General features: G+C 34.3%; 1 protein-coding gene across 12 annotated transcripts in view; it reads right to left on the bottom strand.

The window, feature by feature from the left end:
• ZMYM4 (zinc finger MYM-type containing 4) overlaps positions 1-18,264 on the bottom strand; it is a 125,855-nt gene that overhangs the window by 16,552 nt on the left and 91,039 nt on the right. For 7 of the 12 annotated variants that reach the window (XM_031962113.1, XM_031962108.1, XM_031962111.1 and 4 more), the window contains 11 exons: positions 12,598-12,751; positions 11,931-12,068; positions 11,698-11,735; positions 10,582-10,726; positions 6,339-6,457; positions 5,498-5,669; positions 4,351-4,404; positions 4,037-4,216; positions 3,562-3,656; positions 1,293-1,464; positions 1,114-1,200 (listed from right to left, as the gene is read on the bottom strand). In XM_031962113.1, the coding sequence (XP_031817973.1) occupies positions 1,114-1,200; positions 1,293-1,464; positions 3,562-3,656; positions 4,037-4,216; positions 4,351-4,404; positions 5,498-5,669; positions 6,339-6,457; positions 10,582-10,726; positions 11,698-11,735; positions 11,931-12,068; positions 12,598-12,751 (1,354 nt within the window). The remainder of the gene's footprint in view (positions 1-1,113; positions 1,201-1,292; positions 1,465-3,561; positions 3,657-4,036; positions 4,217-4,350; positions 4,405-5,497; positions 5,670-6,338; positions 6,458-10,581; positions 10,727-11,697; positions 11,736-11,930; positions 12,069-12,597; positions 12,752-18,264) is intronic. The other 5 variants (XM_031962110.1, XM_031962112.1, XM_031962109.1 and 2 more) reach the window with 4 other exon arrangements.

Below are 18,264 nucleotides of genomic sequence, written 5' to 3'. Positions count from 1 at the left end.
CTGGGGTTAAGTGATTTGCCCAGGGTCACCCAGCTAGGAAATGTTAAGTGTGTGAGGCTAGATTTTGAACTCAGGTCCTCCTGACTTCAGGACTGGGGCTCTATCCACTCTGCCACTTAGCTGCCCCGGATCTTGTATTCTGTATGGCCCAGAAAGCACAGTAGAACAATTTGGACCCAAAGATGAACAAAAGGGGGAGAGCATACTTAATTCCTTTCAGGAAATGATATTGTTCCCCAAGCTTCCCATAAAAGCAAAGGCACATCTTTTTATCACTACCTCAATAACAACTAATTTTATAACATACTAACATTGTTAAATGACAGTAAGACATGAAACACAGCTGCCTGGGAAGAACTAAGAATGAGAATTGCTCAGAGGTCAATGGAAATGCAAATGGTGGGTGTGAGCAGGATGCAATATGTATAACCAATGAGGCACTCCAAGGAACAGGAATAAGAGAGCTTTCAAGAAATTGTGTAACAGGAAGACAAGATGGGCTAGTCAGGTGATGAGAAAGCATGACAGGTGAATGGTCAGAGTGCTACATTGCAAGGTCCCCTTGTCATGATGTTGGAAGGAAGTGAGGAAGACTTCCAGCATTATAAACAGATCAACTGAGGCAAAATTTTAGTAAGACATGAACAAGAGTCACATAGGATAGGCAGGTATGGTGGGATTATAATCTGTACGGTTGGTAAGAATTCTTTAATTGATGAGATCAGAAATTCATTTGTATCTTTAATAATCATAACAAAAATAATCATTTAATAATATTAATAATTATTACATTAATACAATAATTTATAATTGTGACATTTTCATATTATTTCCTTTGGTATTCACAAACCTGTGAAACAGAGAGAAGTAAGATTTTTAATTTTACTAACAAGAAAATGGAAAATCAGAGTTATAAAATTATTTGCCCAGTATCACACAATTAGTAAGAAGTAGTGTTGATAAAACCTAGGACTTGACTGAAAAAATAGTGCCTTTTCAATAAAGAGCTCTTTCAATAAAATGCCTTTTCACAATTCAAGGAAATGTACAACCACATTTATATTTCTAAGAACAGTGAGAATATGAAAAAAGAAGTTTTTAAATTAATTATACCTCTGCAGCTGGGCTCAGAGGTTTCTTGAGAGAGTGAATGATCTTGGGTACTTCCCAAAGAATCAGAGCATGGAACAGATTCAACACCTGACAAAGAAAGATGAAAAACTTAAATGAAAGGGTAAAAAACTTCACACTCAGATTAGAGACTTGAAAATCTTTGTACGTGTGACTCTTACCTCCAAATTTCTGCTCCCCCTGTTCTTCCTTGGCATTTTTCCATTTAACCCAATTCTTCCAGGCATTTACTCCATACATGTATTTCAGTGTCATTGGGGAAACTGAACCACCTTGAATTGCTCCTTGAACAAAATTCTTGGGCTCTGTGGCTACTATAGACTTCTTCCTTCCCTAAAAATATACAGAATATAATTTTTAGCTTTGGGCCCTCCTCTGAAAAAGAAATGGCTTAATAAATTAAGATATTAATATTAAGATAAACAATGAACTAACAAGATAACAAGATATATTCCATTTCTACCTCCTAATGAAGTAAAAAACAAAACAAAACAAACAAAAAAAACGAAGCACAATGAACAAGGTTGTTTTTCAACCAATTTTGCTTTAAAGAAAGTTACCCTTTTTCTTCCCAATGGAAGCAAGGGAAGATTAGGAAATGAAAAGATAAGTGTTCCTTATCCCTTCTGCAGTACCTTGATAGTTCTATAAATTAGTCAGGTTTTCAAACTCAATGGTGATGAAATTTGTGAACTATTAGTAAGATATAGTAACAAGTGAATGTAAGAAGCATAGAATTAGCTGATGGAGATCTTATCCATACAAAACAGCAAATAAATCTTAGAATATTTATACTAATACCCATAATACTGGAAGTTTCAACATAATGGCAACAACTTTCATGATTTCTTTTGATATGTCTATCATCATACTCTAACTTTGCAGTTATCTTTGACTTTCCCCTGACCTTCACAGCCTATATTCACTCTGCTGTCAAATTCTATTGATACTATTTCTGTAGAATCTTGTGTCTAACCTCTTCTCTCCTATTTTAAGACATCATTACTTCTAGCCTGGAATATTTTAATAGTCATCCCTGCTGCTGGACTCTTCACTTTCCAATTCATCTTTCACCTTGCTATGAATTTCTAATGCACAAGTCTTATCGTGACAATTTAAAATTTTTCACTAGCTTAACTGTCTCTAGGATAAAACACAAACTCCTTAGCATTAAAGTTTACCCACAATTTGGCTGCAAGCTACTTTTCCAATTTTATTTCACTCTATTTCTCATCCCACACCTCATGTTCCAAGCACAAAAGACTACTACTTGATCCCTAATATTGTCCTGCATTAATTTTAAATACCTACTATGAGCTACAAAATGTTTAAGACTTGGGATGCAAAAATAAAAATGAAAGTCCCCTACCTTTAAGAAGCTAAAAATCTACTGGGGATAGACAATACAGAAGCTATTGCTGTTTTCTGTGCTAACAACATACTATCCCATCTTCAAGGATTTTTAACTTCCTTCAAGGTTCAACTCAGGTATTATCTCATGAATGGAGTTTCTAACTACCTCATCTTCCCAAACCACCATTGTCAAATGAGTTTTCCCTACTTCTATTTCTTGAAGCACTTTATTCTTTCCCCTTGCAGCATTCTCCTCTACCCTTATAGCATTTCAAAAATGCATCAGTTAGATATGTCTCATGAATCCTAACAATATCAAATATGTAAGTTTTCTGAGGGTAGAAGTGGTGTTCATCATCTTTGTCTTCTCAGTATTGTGGTACACAATGATCCTCCTATTCACACATAGTATCAATGTATACTATAAAGTATAAAGATTTACTGAACTGAATTACTGAAATTGTTAAATGTTCTATCCTATACACATCTGAAAGCTAATAAATGTCAAATCAAATTCCAACACATGTAGTTCCTTTTGTTGGAAAGCCAAGTTATTTATGTATTTTTCACCAAGGTGTATTTGAGATTACAGTTTTTAATTATTTGAGAGTTAAAGAAAATTTATGAGAAGAAGAAATATCTTTTCCTTCTCAATATTTTTCACAGAAAATGTGCTTTTGATACAAGATTGTTTTTTTACTGGAACTAAAAATGTATTCAGAAAGTGATGCTTCAAAAACCATAAAATAAAATAATCTGCACCAGACGTGTGGCCCGCAACACCTCAGAGAGGCCTGAACTAAATTAAAACATAAGTGGGAAATATTTAACAAAATGAAAATACAATAAAATACAGATAACATTGTATTTTAAAACTAAGACAATATGTAATCCACAGAGATCCTTAGGTATGGATTAGTGGCCACCATTTTTATTTGAGTTGACACTATGATCTATTACAGCAATTGGAAAAATGCCTGATGCATAGTGGCTTTCAATAAATGTCTGTTGAGTAAATGAAGAAATACAATATCAGAAGAAACTTATCAAGACCCCAATGAAACAGTTTCTGCTTACTCTTCGTTTGGGTTGTGGGAAGCCATCTCTGTGTCGTCGTCTTGGTCGTGAGCGAGACTGAATTCCCATTCCCTTATTAAGGGGGTCAAAAGTTTCTATATCCAAAAGAAAATTACAAAGGGAATTAAATGGACCCCCCCAAAAAATCAAATTATCAGGAAGATTCCTATAAATTGCTTTATTCTTTAAATTTATGAAGGAAAAACTTCCACACACAATTAAAACAAATGAAGTGTGGCATTAGTTTTAGAAAGTGAATTTTAAAAATCCTTCATGGAAACTAGCAAAATATGTAAAGAGAAGCTGATAAAAATGAAATGGACCATTAAAATAATAACAGTTCTGCAAAGGCAGCAATCACACATTTCCTACTGTATGTATGACCTAAGCAATTATTCCCAATACCTTCTGATTACTTGATAAGTATCAGTTAAGAATTGTTGTAAGAAAGGTAATTTCATAGCTCTGCACAAACCTGATGGAAAATCTGCCTCTAGATCTTGTTCTGTATCCATTTTTGGTGATTGCTTCAGTTCTAGATCCAATTCCTGTGTGGTGTTTGATCTTAAGGCATAATGATTAAGTTCTTCTTCCCAACTATGTGGAGTAGACACTGCTTCTGATTCAAGATCACCACTATATGTGCTTCCTTGGTCTGAAATTTTAACACAGACAAAAGAAAATTTCCAAACAAACAAACAAAAAACCCAAACATGATATATAGTATAGTATCTTACTACTGACTAAAAAAGTAGAATTGGGAGAAATCATATATTTAAAAGTACAAACCTTTCTCAAATATCTTGGTGTCAAGAAAGAGCTCATGCTCAGATGTTTGAGACCCTCAAGAAAAAAGAAAGAATTTATAATGATCAGGAAATTAAGCTCACTCACACATAAACACATTTCTTTTTCTCATCTCAAATGATATGCTATGGCAGGTTCATGAACCAGTTCAGAAAGAATTTCAGTATATCTTCATATTTAAAAGAAATACTCAGTACTTTTTTGAAGTCACAAGTTAAGAATTAACTTTTCCATGAAGACATATATGTACACTCCAACTAACATTTTACCTTAAAGAAAAAAAAATTGATATGCTAGAGAATCAGTTGGCTCAGAAGATATTTCAGAGCCATCATCAATATGAAGCCTTTCTTGGACCTGAACTATACCCCTATCTAGCAATTAGTCCTAATTTCCCCCCCAAATTATTTTGCATTTACTTTCTGCATATGTATAGGCATATCTGAGTTCATGCACATGTATATATATACACACACATTTGCATATTTAACAATTTATATGCATACATATATGCAGTTTTCCTTGATGGAATAAGAACTCTCTGAGCACAAAGATTTTTTATTTTTTGGTACCTCAAGGTGCCTAAGCACAATTCCTGGCACATGGTAAGCTTCTGGTAAATTAATAGATTGATGAAATATTTAATGATCACTGATTGACACAGCAATAGGGTGTGCGCATGTGATATGATGGAAGGAAAGTTCCTACTCAAGTAAAGGTTTTTCTTGTTAAATTCTGAGGTCTCTTCTCCCTTTGAGTGGCTACAATTCTATAGAGTTTCAAAAAATCTGACTACAGTGAATACATGTCATCAAAAGAAAAAAAAAGATTAACAGAAAAAAATTACACAAAAAACAAAATGGATTTTGGTTAAGGGAAAAAGTACAAGATTGACAATGAACCCTAAAACAATTAAGATTATGTTTCTAGATAAAGATTATAATAGACTATGGGTATCTCAAAATATTAAAAAAAAATTTCCAAAAATGTTCTCAAAGAGAATAAGTCACCAAAACCTTACTATTCAAGAAATTAAAAAAAAAAAAAAAGTTAATAGCATTGTCTATGCATTCAAATTTATTAAAGTCGCACAGTAATTTTTTTTAAAAAACTTAATGACACTACCAACCTCCATGGGACAGTGTTTTTTCCTTTTCTTCATCCTCTGCAATTATTTCTGCCATCTGAAGGAGGTCAGCCTCAAATGGATGAGGTGACATATTTTCCTTAATGTCTTGAATGGTCTCATTGACCTTTTTTGCACTGTCCACTGTTGTAGGAATAAGCATGGGAACCGGCATCTAAGAAAATACTTAAGAGTTACAGAATAGAACTCTAATTTTATTATAAAATCAGACAATGATTTAGATAATGAATTTTCTGTTGAAGTATGTTTTTATAAAATAGATATCTTTATTGATGAAAAGATAACAGTCTACCTCATAGGGATGTTTTGAGAAGATCAATTATAATATGTAAAATTGCTTTGGAAAAAATAGAGAATAGTAGGCAAATGCAAGGTGCTTTAAAATTATTGTTAAAAAGTAAATGCTGCCTATTATTTTATTTCATTACATTTTGGATCACCCAAGTAAAAGTTGAATGTTTTGATTTGCATTCTCCAGGGTTAAATTATGAACATGAATGTTAATATTCTCTTATAATCTCTAATATCTTTATGATTACATAAGCAGATGACAAATAAACATTCATTCCTAACCAATTTGAAATGCATTCTTAGCTGACAGGATTATTGTGAGGATCAAATGAGAGCATATATTTATAGCACTTTGTAAATCACATAATGTGCTAAATGTCAGCTATCATTACTTTTATCAGAACTCATCATTAGGTATACTATGAAAAAGTCTGTTCTTCCAAATCTCTCAATAAATCCAGTATTTGATATGAAAAACTATATATTACAGGGAACTCATAAATGAGATTAATAATTTAGAATAATCACTCACTGGTATTGGAAGCCCAAATGGGACTGGTGCATATTGTGTATAAAGATGCAATGGTATGGGCACAAACACTGGTACAGGAACTGGCACCATGACGACTGGGGGTAGATTTGGGACATCTTCTAATGAAGAAATAAACACAAAGATAGGAAAAAACAAGTCGTTTAGGGATTGGCATCAGGGTGAGTGTGATTGGACTAGATTACTTTTTTTTGTTGTTGTTAAGACAATTGGGGTTAAGTGACTTGCCCAGGGTCAGACAGTTAGGAAGTGTTATGGGTCTGAGGTCTGATTTGAACTTAGTCCTCCTGACTTCAGGGCCAGTGCTCTATCCACTACACTAACTAGCTGCCCCTAGATTACTTTTAAGGTAGATTTTTATTCTTAAAAAACTCAGTCTTAGGAGACATTTCAGTTATATTTCCAAAGTGATCAGGAGTTACATAATTATACCATAAAATTAATATGATACTATATAATTTGAGAGCCATTTCCTGACAAGTGGACAAATATGAACATCTTTAAAAATAATAATCACAAATTATGTTATTCTTCAAAATAAAATGTTCGGTATCACTAAATCCCCCCTTCCCCCAAAACTGGAGAGGATCTGTCCAACATTCTTGAAGATCTGCCTTGAGTTCTTCCACACACTATGAAATTACCAATGGAGCACAAGAACAAACACAACTCTTGCAAAAACTCTAGCCCATTTTAAAAAACTGAACATTGTTGATTACATTTTCTACTCGTAATTTAAGTTGGTGGTTTCTTTATTGAACTTGTCCATTTTCTTTTAATCTCCCAACCCTTCAAAATCTCTGAAAAAAGAAAGGATAGAAAAGAAGGGGAAAATTATAAGAATCCATGTCTCTTGGAGAGTCCAGGAAGGAGCAGAAAGCAAAACAATCACTGAAACAAAAAGAAAAAGAGAAGTGACAACTAAAAAGAGATTGGGGGGGTGGGGGAGGGGAGGGGTGTTAAACAGCAGAAGAATTTAGGTTTGAGTTAAAAAGATAAAAGAGACGTGGGGGGAGAGGGAAGGCATGGTCTCCCCAATCGCAGCCAAAATGAGCTTTCAAGGGATTTTAAACAGTGCAAACTACTATTCAATAAAGTATTTTAATACTCATTTCTTTATGTCTTTTCTTCTTTCCTTTGACAAAGTCAAATGAAAATGAAGTTCAAGGGTCACACTTCTTCATTCTCTTATTAATATATGTTTATTTGTGTACCTAAATTATGTGAAATAATCTTTCCCCAAGTCTTCTTTCCATTCCTCTCCTAAAGTAATTCCTTCTCCCTCTCTTTCCATCTTCTCTTAAAATCTTCAAGACATAAATGAATCATTTCCAGACTTTGTCTAATAATACTCAATCTATGACCCCTGGTGATGATAGGACTCCAAAGGGACACATATCATCTCCCCAAACTTGCAAATGAGAATTTTATATTTGTTCAGTTCACACTGATCATATTTTTATGTTTCCCTTAACTCCTATGTTTGAACTTTGAAATTTCTAAACAGCTCTGGTCTTTTCATAAGGACTATTTGGAAATTCTCTAGGTCACAAAAAGTCTTATTTTTTTCTATCTAGAATTACAGTCAGTTTTGCTGGAGAAGTTATTCTTGGCTTTATATAAACTTTTATCTTTTGCCTTTGAAATAGTATATATTCCAAGCTCTCTACTCCTTCACTTCGGTGGCTGTAAAATAATGTAGTGGGACCCTGAAAGTGACCCCTTGGTAGGTAATGGCAGTATTTTTATTCCCTTTGCTCTAGGAAATCTGAATTTTGGGTCTAATGTTTCAGAGTGTTCACTTAGGGTTTCTTTCAGGAAAAGATTATTGGATTCTAATTTCTCTTTGCCCTCTTGTTCTAAAACAAAAACAAAACCTGGTCTTTGGCCTATTTTAATTTCCAGGGGTTTTGTTGCTTGGCCAATATATGGCACGCTGCTAATTCCCTATCCAGTTCTTCCATAGTTCTTAATATGAAACTTTTCCTCCAGCACTCTCATTTCATTTGTAACTTAAAAAAAAAGAAAAAAAACCAACCATCCTACTTCAGATTTTCTAGGAATTCTGTCTGGTTGAACCCAAGTTGTGTTTTTCTGTACTTGTTCAAGACATTCCATTTCATCCCACCTTCTCCAATAGATTGATCATTCCACCAAAACTGTTCTAAAGTTGCTAATGATCTTAGTTGCCAACTCTAGTGGCCTCTCAATTCTCATTCTCCTTGACTTCTATGCAACCTCTGCTACTCTTCTAGTTCTATTGTCCGCTCTTTCTCTATGTACTTTGCTGAAACCTCTTCCAAATCAAATCCTCTACCAGAATTCCTCAGAATTCTGTCCCGGGCCCTCCTTGGTTCTCCATCTATATTACTTCATTTGGTGATCTTGTCAGCTCTCATCAATTTATCATGTCTATTCTAATGATTCTTAAATTTATCTAATCTCTCTGGCTTTATCTAAGTTCCATCTTCCCCAGGAAGCTTTTCCTAACCCATAATTCTATTATTTCTTGTTATTTATTTCCTATTTCTCCTATATATAATTTATTTTATAATATATTTGTTTGAGTATTGTCTCCCATACTAGATTATAAGTTCTTTAAAGACAGGACTATCTTTTGCCTCTTTCTGCTTAACACAAAGCCTGACATAGTAGGTACTTAATAAATGTTTCCTATAACTCTAAAACTGAACTCATTATTCCCACCCTTCTCCCACCATGCTTCCCTCTTTTAAATTTTCCTATTACTTTTGAGGATGCCATCACCTTCCTCGTCACCCATGTTTGTAAGAGATGTTTTATCTCTGCTACTCCTTATATCTTGACCCCCAAATCCAATCTGTTGTCAAGTCCTATTGACTAGCATCTTCCCTATGTACTTCCTTCTCTCCTCTGTCATTGCTACAACCCTGGTGAAAGATTTAGTCACCTCAAGCCTAAACCTAAAAGGTTATGTATGAACACGCGCTTCTCATAAGTAAAGCAAACAGTCATATGAAAAACTACTTCATATCATTAATGATAACAGAAATGGAATTAAAACAATCCCAAAGCTTTACTTCATATCCATTAAATTGGCAAAGATGAAAATAGTCAAATGTTAAAGGGGCTATGTGAAGAAAGGAACACTAATGATAATATGCTGTTAATTAAGTTATGAATGGGTCAAACCATTTTAGAAAATAATTTAGAGCTCTATAAGAAATGTTACTCAAAATATTTAACCCAGCCAACCCAATGGCCATATATAGAAATAAAGTCCCTACATATACCAAAATATTGTGGTAACTAGAAGCTGGAAAGTCAATAGTTGGTGATTAGTGATTGCTTGAACAAACTGTGACAAATAAATATAATGGAAAAGCATTATGTCACAGGAAATAACAAAAATGAAGAATTCACTCAGAAAAATATGGGGAGACTTCAACTGGTGTAAGACACAGATAACAAAACTAGAAGAACAAAATACATAATGACTACAATAGAAAAACAACACAAATGCAGATCAAATTCAATAACCAATCTTAATCCTGAAAATTGATAAAACCCTTTTCTCACTAGAGTTTAGGATAAAAAAGGGAAGCAGGGGAAGAAATGGTGAGAAAAGGGGTCTATGAATGTAGCATGTTACATATATAAGTAGAGCTGCCACTTAATTTTGGTCAAATGTTTTTGTTAAAGGGAGAGGGTTGAAATCGGGGTGAACAGGAAATTATTATGATATAAAATAAAGATCTTTTCCAGGTTTAAAATTCTATTGCTAACATACACACAGAAACAATGAATTTTGTTGAATGAATGCAAAATATTCATGCACATACACATATTTAATAGAGAAACATTTAAAATACAATTAGATTTACTGGAAATATAGAAAAAGAATTCTTTCAAATGAGACTGATTTTAATGAAATATAAAACTTTTACAAACCAAAATGGTGTTGGATATAAAACTCTTTTAAATGCCTTGCTACTCCATTTTTATTAACCATTCAAGTAGAAATGTTTGTCTTATGAATAAACAAATTCAAAAGCTATCTTGGTCTGTTTTTGCATCTAAAACAATTCAAATACAAATAAGGCAGTTAAAGTAAGTAAAATGAGTTATCTGACATAGTGGATTAAATAATGAATGCAATTTCTTGAAATTAAAACAATTTCCAATACCTTCAGTTCAATTAAAAGAGGAAAAATCTTCCAAATATGAAAAGGATAAAGATACATACCTGTCTGACATTCTTTATTTTGTGTATGTGGTTTGCAAGAAGTAGCCTTGGTCTGTGTGATGGGTTTGCACAATAATGCTTTATTCTTTAAAAGGCGAGGAGGTTGTGTAGTTGGAAGTTTCAGGGCATCAGTTTGTGTACTTGCCTAGTTAAAATAGATACAGAAACCACAGAGATTGTTGAAAGATTTTAGGATTTTTTTTTAACTAACTACAATTAATTTTTGAAATCTGAACAACATGATTTTTTAAGTCTCTAAATAAAGGGAAAATATCTTCATCACTATGATCCATCACATCAGTACACCTAGCGTAGGGGTTGAAAACTGGCTGAAATGAAAAATCACACCATGTTACAAGGGGCATTACTTAAACTAATACAATTGTCCAATAAGAGTAATTACAGTAAAAAAGCTATCTTAGACTATTGTACATTTGACTTGCACTATACTTCCATTCTAATCAGTTTAACTTAATGAGAAAAACACTATTCCAAAAGCTAGATAAAGTTATTAACAAGATTCTAAGACTGTTGTTTGGTTATACTGGGAATCTTAAGAACTTGGCTTCATTTCCAGATAACAAAGAAAGCAACAAGAAGTCAGTAGAGTGAAACTAAGAAATATTCTTAAATTAGATCTTTTTTCCTATTATAAAAACACATACATAAATAAATATGCTTTACTTAATCTAAATATAATTAAAGTACTAAAAAATGTAGAGAATATATGTCATCATGAGAGTGAATTGCCCAATGCTCTAATTTTCTGTGAACTAAGTTTTACATGTTAATCCAAAATATTTTATTAACCAAAGCAGAAAGAAGCAGTCAAGTGCAGTTTGAATTCCACTAGGGGGAAGCATATACTGTATATCCTCTTTTAAACTTTAAAAAGTTAAAAGATTTCTTGCAGTAAATATGAAAACAAAATTAACATGTGTAAAATCAGAAGTATTAAAAAAAGAATAAAATACCTGGAAGACAAATCTAGTTGTGTGTTTGTATTTTAATGCTCTCAAGTCAATTTTGAAGAGAGGAAAAAACAAAGCCTACTGAGAATATGCTTAAAGGTACAGCAGTCAGGAGCAACTATAATAGTAAAAATTTAAAACTTACATCTCCAATGATCTTTGCTGTCACCGTAGGAACAGCGCCTGTTAGAAATTAGAAAGCAAATTTAAGTTCCTATACTAGAATAAAACAAAACAACAAAAATGCTTTTCAGCTCAGTGAACAAAAAAGGAAATCTTTGAAAAAGGACAACAAATGTGTCATTCTAAGTTATAATAATTTTGCTGATAATTTTCAATCTCAAAAGACTAGGCAGATTTCTTGCAATCAATCTATACCTTGTAAGACATTGTTAGAGTTCACCGTAGGCTGGGCAGCAGGAGTACTTGCCAAAGATACTACATTGGCTATGACTGGAGTTGAATCTTTTCTTAGAGAAGGAGGTATAATTGAAGCACTTGGCATCATAGAAACTGCTTAAAACAAGACAAAAATGGAGTTCTGATGTTAAGTGGCACAAAGACACAGTTTAATAACCATTACTTTTAGAAAAAATATTCAACTATATTCAGTATTTATCCTACCTGGGCAGGACAAATTTTTCCCTATTAATAAAATAACTTATTTTGGAATTTGAAGGATGGCTATTTAAAAGTGAAAATTCCAAATGCCACGAACTAAGATTGTCAAAGACAACAGAGGAGGTCAGTAGGGGATACACATTCATGCATGTCTCAACACAGTTTTATAACACACTTCCTTCAATCCTTTCAGATTAATAAATATGTTTAAGTATATTCATTTATAGTGATTTAATCCTAATAGTTTTTAAAATCTGGTTTATATAATTGTTAGTTCAACAATGAAATAAATATATTAATTACATACTAAAACTCATGTTGTCTCACGAAAGTAAGCAATTAACAGAACTTCTAATTTATTTATTTTCACTGAATAAGTCAAACAAATTACAAAAAAATAGAGCTAATACCCAAGTTCAATTACCTGAATTATTATGAAGGGAAGGTGGGTCACATATACTGTGCTGATTACAGAACATCAATATACAAAGCAGGTTACAAAAATGTTTTATTTCCCCTCGCCATTTCATAGACTCACTGAGTTTACCCTGTCGTTTACAACCATCACACTTGGCCATCTGAGAAAGAAAAAAAAAAAAAAATCAAGCTAAAGGGAAAAATTACATTGCAAGGTAAGAATATATAAATATTTCTAGAAATGCCTAATGTATAAGTCTAACTACGTCATTTCCTCTCTCCCCTCTCAATAAACACCAATGGCTTTGTATCACTTTTGGGATCAAATGAAAGCCATTCATAACCATAGCCCCCATCTACTCTGTAGTCTTTTTTACAACTCCCTCCCTGACACATTCTCTGCTATCCAATGACAATGGCCTTCCTGTTCCAAGAATAAGACAACTCAACTCTTAGCTTCAGGCATTTTTTCTAGCCGTCCCCCATGTCTGGAATGATCTTGCTCCTCCGCTGTTAATTACTGACCTTTCTGGCTTCCTTTAGGTCCCAACTAAAATCTGACTTCCTACAGGAAGCCTTACCTTCGGAATTCTAAACCTTTTTTCTGTTAATTACCTCCAATTTATTCAGTATATAGCTTGCTTAGTATGTATTTGTTTGCATGTTGTTTCCCTTTTTGGATTGTATGCTCCTTGAGGGCAGAAACTATGTGGCACTTAATGTTCACTGACAGAAAAATGCTTGGGAGGAAAAATATTAATCATGAAAACAGGAAGGAGTATTATACTAGAAAAGAATATTTATCATAAAAAGATAAATTCATTGTTAAAACCACCAAATACTGTTTGGCCAACTCTGGCCAAGTTGGAGCTTAGAAGTCCATTGGTAGTAATGGCTACGTGGGGCCAGAGAGAAAGAAACTATGTTGTTTTGTTATTTGAAATATGACAGGAAAAGCAGTTTTATATTAGAATTTAAAGCTGTATTTTGGTTCAGAGTTTGTTACCTATATTATAACATTATGAGTTATGCTGTATATCCAGCTCTGCTGGACATGTGTGTTTTATGGAATCTTCCTCTCCCTCCACCCCACAACTGATTTCTGCTACTTTAAAGGTTGGGTAGGGTAGGGATCTTTCGTCTTAAACTCGACCCCACTGCTCTCTGCTACTTCAGGTGTGGAGCATCTAGTTAGCCTGGGCTGCAGTTTAATTAGCTTTCCTTCCCCCCTGCATCTTTGGAGGTGGAGTGGGGGGGTGGGGGTGGGGAGGATAGGATTCCATGTGACCCCCTCCCTCTAAACTGTGTTCCAGTCATTTTTTTTTTTTTATCAAGTTGTAGCTCCCTGGTTCTTGGCTAAAAGGAGAAGACTGATTGTATAAATATAAGGCTGTGGTAAATATGTATTTAGGATTTATCCAAAACTTTGGTTAATGGGATTTGTTATTGGAAGCAAAATTTCTTGGGTTTTTAGTTAATATGTCACTGCATTTTTTCCTCCTGTAACTGATTTCTATAATCAGAGCAATGGTCAATAAGAAACTGTTAATGCAATTCAATTATATCAAACCTTGCTATTTCCAATCTGGTTATATGTATACCTGTAATCATTATACCCTAAATACTTGAGCAAATAAGTATTTAATCTAGTCATCTATCAGTTACTAGATATTGTGTGTGGATATTCAAGTTTTTTTTAAGGTCTATAACTAATGAGAGGCCACAGCAGTCCTTGTGGACCAGTCTTTCTATCTCAGACTGTTCTAACTTTTCTTAGATTTGTTTTTGTTTCTAGATTTGGTCAAATTACAAATATATTGACTTGTTTCTGGGATCTAGATCAAGCTTTGTCAGGATACCACACTATATACTACCACCCTCCTCCTCGGACTGAGCATCTCCGCCCATCTTCAGCAGGAAACAATTTTTGAGAAAACCATCGCCCTTTCTCCTGATGTAATTTGGACTGATATTGGGGAGTGGGAAAAAAGGTTGAATTGTTAAAATTTTAACTGTATTACTGTGTTTAAGACTTGGGATGGAAATTATTAAACTTGTGTAACTATTGCTGTTATGTTTGAGGGATTTTTAGTCTGTTATGTATTTGTATAGGACTTTTGATTCACTCCTGGGATTTATATGTGGTATGGTTATTTGATAATTCCTTTCCATAAGAACAAAAAAGGGAGGAAGACATAGGAAACTGGGGAAACTGGTAAATTTTCTTAGGTACTTCTGCCCCACTCCCTATCTTACTAGTTCAGATTTAATTGGAAGTCCTTTAAACAGTCCTTTTCATTTTTCACTCCTTGCTTAAATTTACTGGACTATGATTTGCTGATTATGCTTTAACTTTGAAATCCCTTATTCTGTTGGAATTTCCCTGGCAGACTCAGTTTTAGGGATTATTTTTTTAGAAACAACCTGAAATGAGATACCTGTCTTGGGACTGGCAGTATCTCTGATATGTTTCTCCACACTCCTGTTACCCCAGTCCTTAATTAGTATTTCAGCATATTTAAAAGGATCTTATAGTTTGATATTGGGTCTCTAAAAGTTTGGGGTTTGCCTGCCTTGGTCTAACTGTGCATAATCTGCTCAGAAATCTGATCCTATCTGCAGCCCTGTCTGTTCCTCTGGGCGGGGATACTCCAACCCTCACCCTTCTCCTCTGGAGTGAGTTGTCCCTCTGAATGGGCAGCACAACTGTCTTGAGCCCTGCTGTTTTGTAAGCAGTGGCCGAGTCATGCACAAATGACCATAGACCTAACTCACAGTGAACTGTCCATATACTCCCCAACTGCAGAGGTCCTGACATGATTGCAACGAGGAGCTTTGTGAATTGCTGATTAACTCTGGGGTTATCAGGGAGAGAGACTTGTCCTTGCCATAAGTCCTTGCATTGTTTTAGTTTTATTTTGGTTTTTATTTGGTTTATTTACTTAAGATAGGGTTGGTCAAAATTATAGTGCTAAGACCTTCTAGAGAAAGGTAATTCAATGATTTGAATAGTCAGAAGAGAGTATAAAATGTTGTGCCACAGTTCCCTTTTAATATCATGACCTAGTTTCCCTAATTGTCCTATTCAGGTACTCTGCCTCAGGTTACAACCATTCCCTCTTACTGTTAGGATAAAGGTCTTATATCTTAGACCTTAGGCTATAATCATTCCCTCTTAATGTTTGATGGGATAAAGGTTTTTATCCATTGTAGACATCATTAGAATATCAGGAGCCTCTCTAATACCTGCCTCCATAATGTCATTCTCATCCTAGGGTCCTTCCCCCATTAGGTCATCCCCATCCAGGTACCTCCCCCCATTATGTCATCATTCTTGTAACTCTATAAAAGAATCTTGTAATTGACATTCACTCTTGGAGACGATAGTCTCATTCAGCCCTGGGACCAAACCATGGATCCATTTGGTCCCAGTATATCTCTCCATCTAATAAAGTATTAAATTGTTCTCTAATCTCTATCTTGCTCATTTTCTCCGGCATTACAATACAAGCTTTAAAATATATATCTTTGGGATGTTTTGGACATATACAGAAGAAAAATATTATATTCTTAGAACTGATAGTACTAAAAAATAGAGACTCATTTTCTCTTCAAAATAGTCAAGAAACCCAAATATTCCCATTTGGTAGCTTGACAATATTGAATTCCTTCCATAATCACAATCTTAGTTCAAGGTCTCCTCCCCTTTCACAGTTTACTCTAACAATTTCCTAGGGTGGTCTCTAGTCTCAAGTACCTGGTCACATATGGTCAAAGTAATTTCCCTTAAGCACAGATCTGATCATGTACCCCTCATTTATTCAACTCCAACTGCTTTTTAATGCCTCCAGCATTAAATTAGAAATTACTGTTTACCTTTTAAAGCCTCATACAACCAATCCTATCTTTCCACCTTCAAAGGATATTACTTCTCTTCCTATATTCTACAATTCAAAAACCTACCCAGTCTTCATTTGTGACACACCTTCTCTAGTTTCTAAATAAAGCCTTTAGTCTGGCCATCCCCCATGGCTGGATGAAGCTCCCTTCCTTATCCTGGCTTCTCTTTAAGAAATTTAAGAAATAAAGTTTAAGTTTTGTCAAGAAGCCCTCCTAGACTCCTCACCCCTAAGTGATCTTATCTTTTTGCATATGTTTGGATTTATGTTGCATATATTTTTAGAATATGAATAAAAACTGAGTCCTTCCATTTGAATAAAAACTCCTAATTTCCCCAAGCACTTTTGACCTTAGTTTTTAACTAGTTATAATCACATAGGCTTGATGGGGAAAGGAGGATATAGGTATAATACTCAAAAACTTCATCAATGATATGCTAGCATAATTTTTATTTTTACATGTTAAATAATCTCCTCTCCCCTCCCCCATTAGACTGAAATTTTCCAGGACCAGGACTACTATCTTTTGTCTATTTTTGTAACTTTCAGTTTAGCACTGTGCCTGTGTATATAGGAGGCCCTTAATATTTACTGACTGATTCATGAGTAGAGACTGTTTTGTTTTTTGTACTTATGTATCCAAGTATCAAGCTGGCACAAACCAACAACACTTGTTAACTAGTTATTAGGGAAAACATAGGAAAAGGGATCAGCTAAAATTAAAGCTCCACTATGTCACTTATTTTTAATGGCCTTGCATCTACTACAGCCTACATACATACAGAAGAGAACAATATTTATATGCTAAAACAGAATATCTTCAAAACAATTTATTTTTTCTTAACTCCCTATATATGGCAGGAAGTTCACCAAGTGCTGGAAAAGTGAAAAGACTCAAGAAACTTAATTTTGAAAGGGAGACTACCCATTGTATATCTATCAGGATACAAAGCAACCACTACTTCCACCCCTGACAAAGCTGACACAAGGCAGCTTTGGAAGGAAGGCAATAGTACCTTGGAAGAAAGGAAGGGCTTTAAGCGGGAGGTTTTTGAAAGACATATGATAGCACGGCAGGGACTCCAAGAGGTAAAGGGGAGATAGGACAGCCTTCTAGCACAAGGGACAGTTTAGGATACATAGGAGGGAGAGTGTTATGGAGGAGGGACATTGAGATCATTATGGCTAGACCAGAGAAAGCATGGAAGGGAATAATTAAAAAGAAAAGAAAAGATAGGATGTGGTCAGAATGTGAAGACTTTTAAATGCTAGAAGAAACTTATTTATAATTCTTGAGGTAATAGAGAACCATTACAGATTAGTGAGGGTGGAAGGGGGGACTGGAAGAAGAAAAAAGGATCTGACCTAGTCAAACCTGATTTTCAGAAAAAAGTTGTGGTAACTAGAAAACATCCTAGAATACAGAGAAAGATGAGGGAGGGAAACAAATTGGAAATTATTACAACAATTGAGAAAAGAAGTTATGGGGGTCCGAACAAGAGTGGTGGTAACTAAATGGTGAGAAAGAGATCTACAACAGATATTGTGGATATAAAAATCACCAATATTTGGCAACTGATTGGATATATGAGATGAGTGAGGATGATATTGAAGTTGTAAATTTGGGCAAATTGTAGGATAATGATATTTGAAAGAAAAGTCAGCTTGAGGGGAAAGATAACGAATTGCATTTTGGACAGTAAGCTGGAGATGATTTAGATGAATTCTAAGATTCTTTCTGATTCTAGATTGATGGTTTTAATTCCCAGACCAAA

Source organism: Sarcophilus harrisii, chromosome 3, assembly GCF_902635505.1.
Source record: "Sarcophilus harrisii chromosome 3, mSarHar1.11, whole genome shotgun sequence".
Lineage (NCBI taxonomy): Eukaryota > Metazoa > Chordata > Mammalia > Dasyuromorphia > Dasyuridae > Sarcophilus > Sarcophilus harrisii.
This window is presented reverse-complemented; position numbering and strand designations above follow the sequence as displayed.